Here is a 14,059-nt window from a genome sequence, read left to right as displayed (position 1 = left end):
ACAAAAATAAAAAAAATACGATTAAATCATTATGCATAAAATAAAATAAAAAAGTGACGTTTTTTTATTTTTATATGGTTAGTGGATTGGGAGAGAGAGAGAGAGAGATTATGCATACTCCAAGGCTAAAACAAAATCACTTCCCCAAGGAATATGGAAATTGCGAATGAAGGATTGGAAACAAATAAAAGATAAACCTGTATCAGCCAAGAATAATTCACCAGTGACGTTACGGGAAGTACAACCGGTATAAGGAGCGCCAAGACATAAGGTCCATTTAGGAGTAATGTAATGTTTAGCAGGGAAAGCGCCATTATTAGGATTGACTCCACTGGGGAAATCGATACTCAAGACAGGAGCCTTGTTTGCATTCGCCCAACCCATCTGACTCTTGATCGAAGCAGACAAACTCTCGGTCTCGGATCCCAATAACGCATCTACAATGATATCAACAGGCGTCGTGTATTGGTTAGGTAACTCATTAATATTCGATACAATACGTGCACCCGAGAACTTAGCAAGTGACTTGTACTGCTCAACACTAGCTGCTCCGCAATAAGTCTCGTCCGTAATAGACACAATGACTTGGCATCCACGATTGGCCAAATGGCGTGCAGCGGCAATACCAAACTCGCCGATAGAAGTGGGACCAGCTAAAATAACAACCACAGGTGCAGCATTATGGTTATCGGGTTGAATACGACGATGACCCCCAATTGCCTTTAATACCATCATACTAATACCAAACGCACCATTTTCTACGAGTTGGACTTGAGTATAACCAGACTCTCCTGAAATGAATATAAGTATGCGTGTATGTGTGTATCTCTGTGTGTACATATTTATATAAATATATACATCTCTAATAACTCACTAGCTGTTTGCTTTGCCTCTTCCATTTGGCCTGATGTGACAGTTGGGATTTGAATACCCCCCGAAACAGTCAAAATACGACAAGGCTCGACCACAACAGGTTTTGCAGTAAACTGTGGTTGAGGAGTAACCGAGCCACTTCTTCTGGCCTTGGGAGGAATAAGCGATGCAGGAATCAAAGATTGCTTTGATAAGGTTTCGACAGGAGGTACGATATTCCGATTGGTGGTGTGCCTTTTACCTTCATTTTGCTCAGATTTGCCTTTAACTGGCTTATCCTCATTTTTGGCCTTGTTTGCTCTTTTAGGCGTGTCTATTTTTTTACTGCTATTGCTAGGTTGAACCTTCTTCACAATACCCTTACCACTTTCGAATTCGGAATAGTCTTCAAATACCACCACTTCCTTTATCGGTTTCTTTACCTTTCTACCTCCAAAGAGAGGAAGCTTGGGTTTGGTTTCAGCTGGCTTTGTAGTCGTAGTCGTAGTAGTCGTGACACTAATAATTGCAGGATCTTGGAAGGGTGCCTGGGGTGTGGGCTCAGCTGGTTTTTGTTGTTGAAAAAGAACGGAGGGATCCAGAGATTTCGTAGATTGTTGTTGCTGATGCTGCTGCTGTTGTTGTTGTTGTTGCTGGTGGTATTGGTCTTGTTGCTGGTGGTATTGATCTTGTTGTTGTTGATGCTGAGGAGGATACATTGGCTGTTGTTGTTGCTGGTATTGAGGCTCTCTAGTAGGGGGAGGTGCGCTTTGAGTAAACAGGATGGCAGGATCAATGTTGGTAGCGTGACTGTTCATGCCTGATTTATCGGTCAAAGACATATTGACAAAATCTCTAGATACTTGTGGCATGCTATTATCGTTTTGGCTCTTGGATTGTTGATACAGAATGGCAGGATCCATATGAGGAGTGACTTGAGGAGAAAATGACATCATATTATGCTGCTGCTGCTGCTGCAGTTGCTGCTGTTGAAAGTGTGCTTGTTGTTGTCGCATCTGTTGAAATTGTATTTGTTGGATTTGAAGTCGCTGCTTTTCTAGCTCCTGCTGCTTTAAAAGCTCTTGTTGCTTCAAGTATTCTTGTTGTTGCTGCTGTTGCTTCTGTTGCTGCTGCTGTTGTTGTTGCTGCTGTTGTTGTTGTTGCTGCTGCTGCTGCTGCTGCTGCTGCTGGTGTTGTTGTTGTTGTTGTTGTTTTTGCTGCTGCTGCTGGTGTTGTTGTTGTTGCTGAAGAGGCTGTTGAGAAGTCATGACGGGTGGTTGGTTTTGCACCTGTGTCGCTTCTTGCGTAGGAGTCTTGTCCGTCTTCATTTGAAGAATTTGCAAGTCAGCAATTTGTGCCGTGACAATAGGATACATGTCTTCATTAGAGATGAAGCCGCCGGCACGTTCAACGGTAGCTGTAAAAAAAAATGAAATCAAAACTTGTTATTACAGATTGAAATTTTGTAAAACAAAAAAAAAACTTGTATATGTTTACCATTTCGTAAAATGAGGTTTTCTTTATCGTCCTTTCCGTAAATATGGCCTTTGATGGCATCGTTATTATGTAAAACAATTCTTACAAAGACACCGTGATATTTATCCATTGTTGACGCGCGTTTAAAAGAAAAACTGAGAGTAGAAAGAAAAAAAAAAGTTTTGGCGGGGATAAACACGTCTTGGATAAACTCAGGCCTTTTAAATATGCATTTGGTTGGTTCACATGGGCCAATAATGTTGCCACTTTTTAAAAGCTAGTTTTTAAAAGTCATCGTAATGATAAACTCATGTCATGATATTCTATTTTAAAATAATAGCATACGCGATAAAAAAATCACTCTAACTTTTGTAAATATAAAAATTCAACCAAGTTTTTAAAACAATATTAGGGTGTGGGGAACCCGCTTCTATTGGCTGTTCATTGGCTCCCCTCATAAACATATAAAAGGTCCACAATCTCACTTCAGGGCCTTCGATATTTGGTTTTCCAAGCCCATGAAACACGATATAGATAGAACAGATACATAAGACTGATATTGTATCTATCAAAGATTATATCGTAGTTAATGTACTCCGGGTATTTTTTAGGTGTGTGATCTAACTTTCCCTTTTAACGCACGCGTCTCAAATATTTGACAAAACAGATTGTGTATTTCATTGAAATCGATATTAATTAAATTGGATGATATAGTATGTTGTATCAAGGGACAAGTACCAATCAACAAAACGAAACAGAAGATTTGATCCAGCTTTCACGATGCGCTACAGACACCCATTGTTTAATGGAGTTGGCTTTAAAAAAAAGCGCCTGTTGACAGTATCATAAGTCAAGACTCAAGATTGGTATGTCATTTTCTAGATATTTTTCAATGGGTACTACCGATCACAATAATGCACTGCGTTTATCTTCTCTGATACGCCTGATATCAGCTATAGAAATCTTTTGGCTATGATATACATTCTTACTTATCCATTGCGTGCGCCCTGGATTAATAAAAGATTGATAATATAGCTCACAGTTATTTGAAAACTCTGCAATGGTATTTGAAGACACACAAGTCATATACGAATCCAAGTTTATCGAAAGATATAGAATGTGTTTCTCCATTTTCCAAAAGACTTTGGGTAGGAAAATTACCACAAGAAGACATAAACACAGCAGAACCCCCAAAATTGGTGTGCACTATTATGCATATGATGACATAAAGACAAGCACACACATGAACACAGATGGAGCCTCCACGATAGCATCAATAAAATAAACCTTTTTACCAAACTCGCTTTATACATCATGTTCTATCCCTCCAACTCAAACACATGACGAGTCTTCTTTCGATATTAACTTGATTCTGCCCAGTCTTTTTTACTTTTTTGCTCCTGGAAGACTAGTTGTCGTACATCATTGTTGCTGTTGGTGTTGCTGTAGATTCTTGTTGCGTACTTGCTGTAATTGCTGAGTATAATAATGCGCGCCCTCCAACATGCATTACCTGATAACCCTGACGGTTAGAGAAAAAAGTGTGCTCATCATACTTGCAGTACTGACCCGATAAAAGAGAAACGTTAAGCAGGTAAGAAAAGGAAGAAGATTGAGCCGCGGAGAACGCACCGAACTTTCAGCTCGCATACTTGAGAATTCAGATCTAACGGAAGGCCTACAATAGTTTGCTATAGAACCCAAAATTCAAATATAGCCTCTCACATAGGAACTAGCCGAACGACTACTGGCATAATCTTCCAAATTAAACTATTGTGTGTCATAAGAAGCGCACGGTGAAAGCTTACGAAAGGTATAGCAAAGGCCCCCACTTGCAATTCAGTTGAATCCCATTTTAAGCTGAATTAAAAGGGTGATCTTGCTTTCGACATAGTTTCGTGTTATCCTTCCCTCTAAATCCAGCGTTCGATATAGGTTTTTTTTTTCACACAAGTAAGCATTAGTAGATCTATTCCCTGATTGTTAAGAGGCACATAACTTTAAGAGGTCAAAGAAGAAACACAAGGAGACAAAAGTACACACACGCAGTTTGAAATGTTGAAGCGGGGCCGTAACATTTGCATAAAGAAGCAAAAAAAAAAAAAAAAAAAAAAAAAAAAAAAAATACAAACGACTCATTACTAGAAAGAATAACTGTTAATGAGATTTAACAACAGCATTAGCTATACATTCTAGCTGGGCTTTTGTCTTAATAGCTGCTCAACCCATTATATAATGACTGGTATTCATGGAGAAAAAGACAATTTTGACAAAACTACATTTATTAGACGACTTATTTGACAGAATGACAGTAGACATTCTTGGGTATAAACAGTGATGAGGGTCAACAAAAATAACTACATTGGAGTGCTTTCTACGATGTCTAATTAAAACCTTTTTTATTCCTTGTGAGGATGCAGGAAAATGAGACATCAGGTAGACCAATTCAATGTCTAAAATCTCATTCTGGACTTGGAGTAACAAAAAAAAAGACGGTTGAGTAACGTGAAGACTTTAAAGAGTGCATGAATTTTCGTAGCATATAAAATAGAGATTTTTACAGGAAAAAGAGTAGTTTTGTGTAACACTTTTTGTTTTTAGAGCGATCTTTTTGCTGCGCAAACACACTCACCCACCCAGAGGCAGTCATATCGATAGTCATGTGGATCGCATGGCCCACAAGTATAAAAAGGGGAGCATTTTCCCCCCACCCCGATTTTTTCTCTTCAATTGAAACATGTCTGGAGGCGCAATACCGTAAGTAGGGCCCGGGGTTCTTCCTTTGGAGCATTAGTAACCTCTCCAGTTGTGGGATATTGGGTGTCATCAACTTCTTTGTGGGATATTGATGTTTGCCACTCTGCCTATAATCTCTCAATCTTAGGATTGGATCACTCGTGGTTCTGTAGAGATTGCAAGTAGTAGCATCATTGTAGGGTGCCTCTTCGTAGTGCCTTTTACCCTCTTCCATAGGATTTTGGCCTCATTGTAGGGTGCCTGCTTGCAGAGCCTTATACTCTCTCTCGCTAGCAACTGGACTGGTATTGTCTTAACCGGGTGTTTCAATTCACCTTTTTTTTCCTACTTCGGTAGGTTTTTTGCCCTCTACTTCGGTAGGGGGTTATTTTACATTAGGACCGACCATCCTCTACAAATGAACCATTAAGCAATAAAAACTTTTACTTGATTAAAAAAAGATCCTCTTTACTCTCTATTAATTGAATGTCTTGAAAGATTAAAAAAGATTCTCTTTACTTTCTATTAATCGAATGTCTTTAAAAAAGTAGTTTGAGAATCTTGTTCACTCCACACCCTTTGACTGCGTCATGGTGAAAGATCACTGACCTAATCTGTATAATGCACAACGTTTCTACTCATGGAGCCCGTCAAACTGTCCGATTCTGAAGAGTGACAACGAATACGTTTGAATGTGGACATGTTTTATTATATTTCATAGACTCCATGTCTCCTTGCTCCCACAAATACAGCTTAAAATACCAATAAAATATGTGTACACTGTAACAGCTAGTGTTTCTTTAGACAAGAAGAGATATTCACGTAAGCAAGAAGGTCATACTGCTGCTAATGAGATGTAACGGAACAAAAAAAAAGCCCTTTTCCTGTTGGAATATTGTTTTGGACGACGACTTTATATGTGAAGCTGTTGAATACCTACTGCAGTGAAAGAATATTTTCAAGTCAAGTCTTAAACCGACTGTAAAAAGAAATGAAGCTGTTCTCTATCGTAATTATGGTTGGTTTACCAGTCCACTTACCTTATCGTGTTTGAATAGGCTTTTTAAGTACAAGAATCTCACTATGACAAGAAATGGGTGTCATAAACAGAACAAACAAGCGTTGCTGAAAGCTCTTCAACCTTTAAATGACCGATGATCAAGTAAAAGAAACATTTTATTAAAAGGGAAGACGTGGTCCATTACCTGGAAAGTAAACCATTTAATGCTTTGAATCTCAAACATTTTCATTATTGTAGAAGTGCGATATTAAACACAACGTTATTGACTAATAATGAGGTAAAGTCAAGCTAATCTGGTATGTTATTCTCTGAGGAACAAATGCTGTTTATAAAAGTTATAAAGATCCCTAAAGGCTATTAACATGTACTGAACGATCTGAACATGCCAACACCAGTCAAAACTAGATCCAAAGAAATTCACATGGTATCCCATATTTTGGCTTATCATTTCTACATAAATATCGGGTTAAGCTTATAAATACGATGGAAACATAATATACAGGTTTTTCTAAAAGGGCTATGGTATTTATGGGATATGGTTATCTTAAAAAAAGTTTTGAACTTTTGGTCTTCAAAGGCTATTTACTTCATCACTATTTGTTCATGAGAATTGTGTATCAAGAGATAATAAGCTATTTTTAATGAGAGAGGCTGTGATTGCCTGTTTGCATTAATTAAAGGTGGATTCTATGATTACCATCTTGTCCTAGCTGCAATCACTATATAAACTGCTGATTAACGTTCCCTTTTTTTTAGTTTCGCGTTTTACTTGAGTAGATACTGCGTGAAATTCATAACCAAACATCCACAAAACTGTTCATGGGTATTTTTACACCGCATTTCAGTAACATCAATTTTTGCTATTGCTCTTATGACAAATGAAATATACTTTTTCCACTTTTTTAAATTACTATCGTGCTTGTTTAATGGTCCATCCCCATATGATCATATAAAATGCTTGCCCCAACGTGATGATTTTAACTCGACAGGTGGTTTAATGGAAAGGAAAAACTAAAAGATTTGGATCCGTATCCAAAACATCTAATATTTATACTAGAAGCAGTAGGTTTAACGATGTCTCAGATCCAATTTTACATTCTCTTTGCTAATTTTGCGGTTCTTCAGCAGCGTAGTATGAACGCGCTTTAAAATAAACATTGCTTTAAGTGTAGGTGCTTTCTTAATCCAAAAGAAAAAAATCAGTAGCCGAGCCATTCTTGTTATTTTATCCTCAAGAGTATACATGATTTTACATGATGCCTTGAATAAACACATTATTATATCAAAAGATTTGTTAAGCTTTTAAAATTTTACACGTCTTGACTGCAGTCACTGATTTACCGAGGCAAATATAAAAATATCTTTAGTTGAGGTAATAGTAACTGGGAAAGCTCCGTTATTGTACATGATTTATCTAATCTGAACAATAGACACACTTTGGAGATAGATTTGGTATGTATAGCAGCTTTATTGAAATAGGCTGAGTTGGTCAAAGTTGACAAGTTTTTTATTGTTACTATTGTTGTAGAACAACTGTGCTGTGACATATTTGTATTTCCATCTCAGATTCAAGCCTCTTTTTTATTATTAGATCAACAAAAAAAGAAGTGGGGAAACATTAGCATTGATGGGTTTGTTTTGTAAACACAATGAGTTTTTGAAGACAGCAATATTAAATCTGGTGGCGTTTCGTGGCTTAAGATAAACAAACATCATAACAATACAAGGCCTGTAAGCTGATCTTTATGATGAGGCGTTTCTTTGACTTTGTGCAAACTGGCAGATATGTAAAGTTTATGACATGAAACTTTAAATCCTCCTTGAAAACGGCTGTCTAGACTTCATCCTTCAATTTGTCATTGCTTGGTAAAAATAAAATAAAAATAAAATGTTTGTGAAACACCCATAATTTCGGTAAATACGCCAACATAACCATATAGGGTGATGAGGGTACACAAGTAACAGCAAAGACGATGAAAAGTGATGTATATAAAGAACAGCAAAAGAAAAGAAGATACGCCGCGTCATTTTATCTAGTTTGTGCATCATGTGCATTGAAAGTGTGTATCCAAGTGCATGTGCATGATCCCTCACAAAGCAGGGTTCTATGAGACAATTTGTAATTATTGTGAACAAAAAGTATGTATTGAATACACAAGAAGCGATATGTAAATACATACTCTATTTGGAAGCACAGTGGAAAAGACGGACCGTTTATTTTGTTTGCACACCCCAAGTTTGTCTTGGAATATCTCACGGTTACACATTTGATGAGGCACACCTAATGTATGATATGGCTAAGCCTTTCCCAAAAAAAACATATATTTTAAATTTGGCAAAAACAACATGCAATGAATTTCATCTACACTCTATGGTCACGTATACAATTTAGCATTTTGAAATCCAAAAGATACAGAGTGAATGATCATTTTGGTTGGAAAGTGATGTTTATCCCTTTTTTGTAGTGTGACACAGAAAAGATAACCCAGGATTTATTGGAATGCTGCATTCTATATCATGTAATTTAAAATGAATGCAATGTACAAGAGAATGGATTGAAGAAAAAAAAAGAGGGGGTGTGGTATCGCACCTTTGACTCTTTTTTTTCCCCTGTGGGTGCGTGCTATAAAGAAGTTGCCAGGTAGTGTAACCCTACGAGTTTAAATAAGACTGCTTCCCCTTTTATAAAAAGTGCCTCATTTATTTCCCCATTCTTTTCTCTTTTGTTTCTTTATCCTCTATTTTTTTTTTTTTTTATACATACATATATAAAAATGGGAGAAAGAAATTGGCAAGAAGAATTCCAAAAATTGGGTCTTGAAGATCCGTCACTTTCACAACAAGTAAGTGTTAATAAAACGAATCGTGTTTGCTGTTTCGTATTAAATTTTAGCTTGTTAGTCTTCACAGCACGAGTCGAATTTTCACCCTCGAATAAATCAACACGGACTCAGCGACTTTGACTTTCAACATCGACTCAACGATGGGGATGACAAGAATGCCTACCCCAGTTTTGAATCACCCGTAACACTTCGATACAGAGACTCTGTCAGCTCAAACGCTTCCTCACTCTCAAGGAACTCCACTGTGTCTTCCAGTGATACCCGTTATTTTAGCGTATCAGGACCAACTTCACCTTCACCTTCTTTATCGAACTGGAGTGGCTTACCCTCACCTTTAGTCACCACACCTAATCGAATGGATAGATTTAATACCTTATCACCTGTTCAAAGTCAATTTCCCAACGAACCATATTACTCGATTGTTGAACCACAGGGCTGTTTCGTACCAACTAAACCACTACCTTTTATTCAAAAGAATGATGTGACCCGACATCATTATATCGTCCCTTCTTTTGCTGCGGTAATTATAATGAAAAAAAAAAACCTGTTTATTTTGTATTATTACTAATTTTTATAAAGGTAGGAGAAAGTCAAGCTAAAGTCATGAAGTTGATCTTTAATTATACCGACAGCACATCCTTCAAGGTAACTAAATGTACAAAACGTTTGACAATATTACGTCATTTCTAAAGATTTTGTTCTATTCTATTATTAGCCTAAAGAAGAATACGAACGAACAATACCATGGCATATCGATGGTAACTCGTCCTTGGTCACCTTATCTCAGCATACCAGTGCGGGACGAGAGAACCCTGTAACCCGCAATTACCTATTGGGCTTAGGCCAAAGATTAGGCATCACAACAATTATAGTCATTGTTTCTATCGAAGTCATGTGAGTGCATACAAAATAGAAAACCCACACATGTATTTAAAACTAATCTTGTTTTAATAATATAGTAATACCATCTACCCATTATTGGATAATCTAGTCAAGTCAATGGAAGTCTGTAACACAAGCAATTTAATAGAGCAAGATCAGGCTACCTGGTGGAGCCGGGTTGTCATCATCGTCAATCAACAGCATGGTGTCACGGATCAAGCTGCTTATAACCAGCGCAAGGAAATACTGACAGTTGAAATGCCTCGTATCCAAGAGCGTTATCGTCTTTCACATCCACTTTCTGTATTATTTTTAAGCACACTTGTGTACGACAATATAAAAAACCCTAGTCAAGCTTTTCATTACAAGTCATGCTGCCAGCGCATCTTATGGCAGATGATGGAAAAACACATGCTAAGCGGTCGTTGGTGTAGCGAACTGATCAGTCTACAAAACAGAGTTGATACAAATTTAAATGGTGGCAGCTTACTAAACGTCCTGAACGAGGATGATGAATCGAGTTCCAGTAGTGATGATGCATTATTTAAAACTGTCATTGATTATGTCGACGGTAAAAAGAAAAAGCCTGTCAAAAGAAAGAACACGCCAGCACCCGCATTACCACCTATTCCTGCAGAACATGCTGCTCCACCGTCCACACTTCAGAGAAGAGCGACAAGACGGCAAATACAAATACAGACACAGAAACTTCATTCGCATGATGGAGATGATGGTACCACACTTCCAGTCTCTGATAGACGTTCCTAGATCGTTATACATTTGTATTTACATGTTACATTATTTATACCTTTTTTTTTCTAATATATATATATATACCTAAAATAAATAGAAACACATTCAGTGTTTATTTTTTTTTCTACTCTCTACTATATTAAGCTAGTGTCAGAACCCCTATAATGTCATTTTTTTGTTTCCAAACGGTGTCTATGCCTTGTATAATTATGTAACACATCTGATAGAAACACCAGGTCTTTTAATATCGTACCAAGAAAAGCCCTGAGTATTATTGAGGGGATCTGATTAGGTAATTTTTCTGCACACCTTCATTCCTGAAATAGATTACACAAATCCGGATTCTAATTATACTTGCACACTCATAATTCCATCATGTGGGGCGTGCTAAGGTAGAAAAGACACTATAACAAAATAGAAACAGGTTGTAACAGAAATAAAATATACTTATTAAAAAAAAATGATGACGAAGGATTTTTTACGAGACTTTAAAGGTCCAAAATTGCATTAGCAGTTGTCATATTTTTACTTTTAGTATCAAACATGGTCAAATGTCATTGTAGCACTAAGAAGGCGCAATGAATGTGGAGGAAAAAGATCGATTCTGTATTTTGGTTAATCACACCTTTTTTTTTTTTTTTTACCTGCTCACTAAAAAAAACTGGAACCATTACTCGATAGAAATACACCAGCTTTAACCTACATTGATTAATAGACATAAACCTATCAGAACTACAAATCCTTGCGTTCCACCAGTTACCCGATCCCGAAGACATCTCGATGCATGTCCTGACAGCTCTCCTAAGAGGCCTATTGTTTCTTCAATTGGAAGTTTAAAAACTTTTAACAATAAGCGTAACATTGCATGAGGTTGCAGCTGCTGTTTACTTGAAAGCGAAAAAATACATAGATTAGATAGCCGCTCTGTGGGGTACGTCGGACTCCCCAAGATCACAATCCTGAATTGCGGCAGTTTTGGTTTTACAAAAAAACCCCCCCCCCCAATATTCAAGAAGTCTATAGATTACCATAATGTATATGAATGTGGGATCATTATTTGTGAGTTTGAAATCGGAGTTTTGACTTTTTTCAATTTATGCGATTTTATTGCTTAGCGACAATAAGAATTTTTTTTTTTTTTTTTGGGTAAGACAGTCGCGTATCTTGCCCAAAAACGTATTAGTCGTCTGTTTAGAGAATGCGCGCATTATGACTCAAAGTTTGTATGAGTTTTATCAATGCGTGAATTATATTTTCACATATAAAAACCAAAAATGTGGCACAGTTAGATAGTTTATTTTTATAACAATACGTGGTACGAAATAACAAAAGAAATCAGACTGCCGTTATGTATGATTGCCATGTGCGACAAAGTTTATTTATCAATAAGAAGGAGGAGGTAAGGGGAGGGAGAAATGAAAAGTGTAGGAAAAGAGATGAGAAAGAAAAGAGAAAGAGAAAAATAAAATAAAAAGTATATGAATAAGTAAGTGTATATTTCAAATGAACAAGCAAAAATTAATGTTTACATACCGTTGCTATTAACATCACGGGATGGAAACATCAAGGGTTGATCATATCCTTCAGGTAATTGAAAGATATTAGCACTCATTTCTTCTCCGGAAGCAGGCTCAAAGTCAAAGGCAGCTGCACCGTGGATCAAAGTTGAGTCATAAAATGGTAGACTCCATGCACTCATTGGATGATTGGGCATTTCAACCTGATTGAATTGCTGGATTTGTAAATGTTGTTGTTGTATTTGTTGTTGGAACTGTTGTTGTAGGACTTGCTCTGGTTGTAATACCTGTTGATACATCTGTCGTTCCTTTTCTTGGGTTTCACTAGGCTCTTGACTCCGCTTCACGACCACGTTACTATGGATGGCATACAGATCGCGCACCATAAAGTATAATTTGTCAGCCATTGCCCAATAGTTCCTTGCAGCCTGTCGATCACAAAAAAAAAAAAAAGGTTTGGTTTTGTTTAGGAGGGACTGTTGTTATGACAAATCAAAAAAAGAAAAACTTACTAATAACAATTGGAAATAGACTCCCAAAGCCTGTTTGGCCTTTTGAGCTTCATCAATTCGAGAAGAGAAGGATGCACTGACAACGACAGTCGCCACGGTATAAGCGAGATAGGTTAAAAATGGAGGCATTAACTCCATGTGTGTTCCGATTTCTTTTAATAAGACTGTCACATTATCTACTGCGGTCATGCATTTTTCGACGCTCTCGAGCACAAAACGCTTAATTTCGGGTTGCACAAGATCGTTATCCAATGCATCTGCTACAACCAATGACGGACGATGTAAAAGCACTCGTAACGTGTTGTGTAGGATATGTAACTAGTTAATTTTAATTTTTAATAACGCTATACGCACGTGGCTTACGAATAAAAAAAGGATGAAAAAGGCTTACCAAGATAAATTGTCGATTAGTGGCAGGGTTGGCACAATCTTTATAGACTTCGAAATTTGCAGGTGTGTTTTTTAAATGCAAGGGTAACTGCTCATACCAGTCTTCGATCAATCTATCTAACTTTGAAAACTCGGATTCAGGATGACATGGCGGTAATGCGTTTTTGTCTTCTTTTCCTTTTAGGTTGACATAGGCAGTGACTTTTCCAAGCAGGTTGGTTGCACGTATTAGATATGAAAAGCAGCCCAAGCTGGGTTTTCTGCTCAAGGTATTTGGGGTTGACACTTGTGTTCCTAAAAGCTGACTTTGTAGCATCCCATCGAGATTAAGCATAATGTATCGACTACCATCCAATGTTTCTGTATAGTATCTTTCATTATTGCATGTATCTACATTGGCTGGTAAGTATGCTGTACAGAACTTCTCTTGCAAAATAGAAGGACGACCCGTAGCCGCACTTGAGAATCTAAATAGCCAATAAAAAAAAAGGGATGATTTTTTAGATGGGTATGACTCGTGTATTTGGATTAGTGATCATACTTGTCGATAGTGAAAATAGTCCAAAAGAGTCTACGTCGAGTTTCTTGTGTAATCAATTTCTGTGCATTCGGATTATCATTATCGTCATCTTCTAGGTCTTCATGGATACCAAGTTCTGTAGCCATGCGTATTGCCATGCCGCCATACATCCAACTCCGTGGGCCTCTTCCGCAGCCATATTCATGAAGTGTTAAGAGAGTGAGTGCTTGTAGATTGGACATACTAGGTTCGTCTACTGCCTTGAGGATCATGGCGCGGGCTTTTTCTGCATATTTTTCACCGGCTTGCCAAGCAGGATTTTCTTTTATATCAGGTCGATTAGAGAATCTGATAAAAAAGGGACAAAATTGGTAAAATTTATAAATACATGTTTTTTTTTCTTTTTTACCTGGCACAAGCACCAAGTAAGGAAAGTAGCAAAAAATCTGAGCATTTTCTTTCTTTCACTTGACTGCGCAAAGTTTCCTCGTGAAAGATAGGTAGAGCAGAAAAGAAATATTTGAAATAAAGGTCGACTATATGCTCAATTGTATCAA

General features: G+C 37.3%; 4 protein-coding genes across 4 annotated transcripts; 1 reads left to right on the top strand and 3 right to left on the bottom strand.

Moving 5' to 3' along the window:
- Positions 1-41: 41 nt before the first annotated feature.
- On the bottom strand, positions 42-2,508 carry EV154DRAFT_605451 (YjeF N-terminal domain-containing protein). The gene is made up of 3 exons (XM_051607472.1): positions 2,350-2,508; positions 875-2,269; positions 42-791 (listed from the first exon to the last, which is right to left on the bottom strand). Exons 1-3 carry the CDS (start codon positions 2,456-2,458, stop codon positions 109-111), a joined length of 2,187 nt encoding a protein of 728 aa, XP_051454076.1. The 5' UTR covers positions 2,459-2,508; the 3' UTR covers positions 42-108.
- A 726-nt stretch (positions 2,509-3,234) lies between these two features.
- EV154DRAFT_484863 (uncharacterized protein) lies at positions 3,235-4,112 on the bottom strand (the record flags this gene model as incomplete). Its single annotated transcript, XM_051598695.1, has 5 exons — positions 3,235-3,335; positions 3,490-3,534; positions 3,719-3,795; positions 3,842-4,006; positions 4,054-4,112. 5 exons carry the CDS (start codon positions 4,110-4,112, stop codon positions 3,235-3,237), a joined length of 447 nt encoding a protein of 148 aa, XP_051454075.1.
- Positions 4,113-9,166: 5,054 nt separating this feature from the next.
- On the top strand, positions 9,167-11,057 carry EV154DRAFT_11818 (uncharacterized protein). Its single transcript, XM_051593934.1, has 4 exons — positions 9,167-9,448; positions 9,508-9,573; positions 9,644-9,822; positions 9,888-11,057. The coding sequence occupies exons 1-4, from the start codon at positions 9,284-9,286 to the stop codon at positions 10,576-10,578; spliced, it is 1,101 nt and encodes a 366-aa protein (XP_051454074.1). The 5' UTR covers positions 9,167-9,283; the 3' UTR covers positions 10,579-11,057.
- Positions 11,058-12,088: 1,031 nt separating this feature from the next.
- EV154DRAFT_427058 (uncharacterized protein) lies at positions 12,089-13,660 on the bottom strand (the record flags this gene model as incomplete). Its single annotated transcript, XM_051596335.1, has 4 exons — positions 12,089-12,508; positions 12,593-12,910; positions 12,984-13,449; positions 13,524-13,660. 4 exons carry the CDS (start codon positions 13,658-13,660, stop codon positions 12,089-12,091), a joined length of 1,341 nt encoding a protein of 446 aa, XP_051454073.1.
- Positions 13,661-14,059: the final 399 nt, after the last annotated feature.

Source organism: Mucor mucedo, assembly GCF_025094135.1.
Source record: "Mucor mucedo strain NRRL 3635 chromosome Unknown EV154scaffold_101, whole genome shotgun sequence".
Taxonomy (NCBI): domain Eukaryota; kingdom Fungi; phylum Mucoromycota; class Mucoromycetes; order Mucorales; family Mucoraceae; genus Mucor; species Mucor mucedo.
This window is presented reverse-complemented; position numbering and strand designations above follow the sequence as displayed.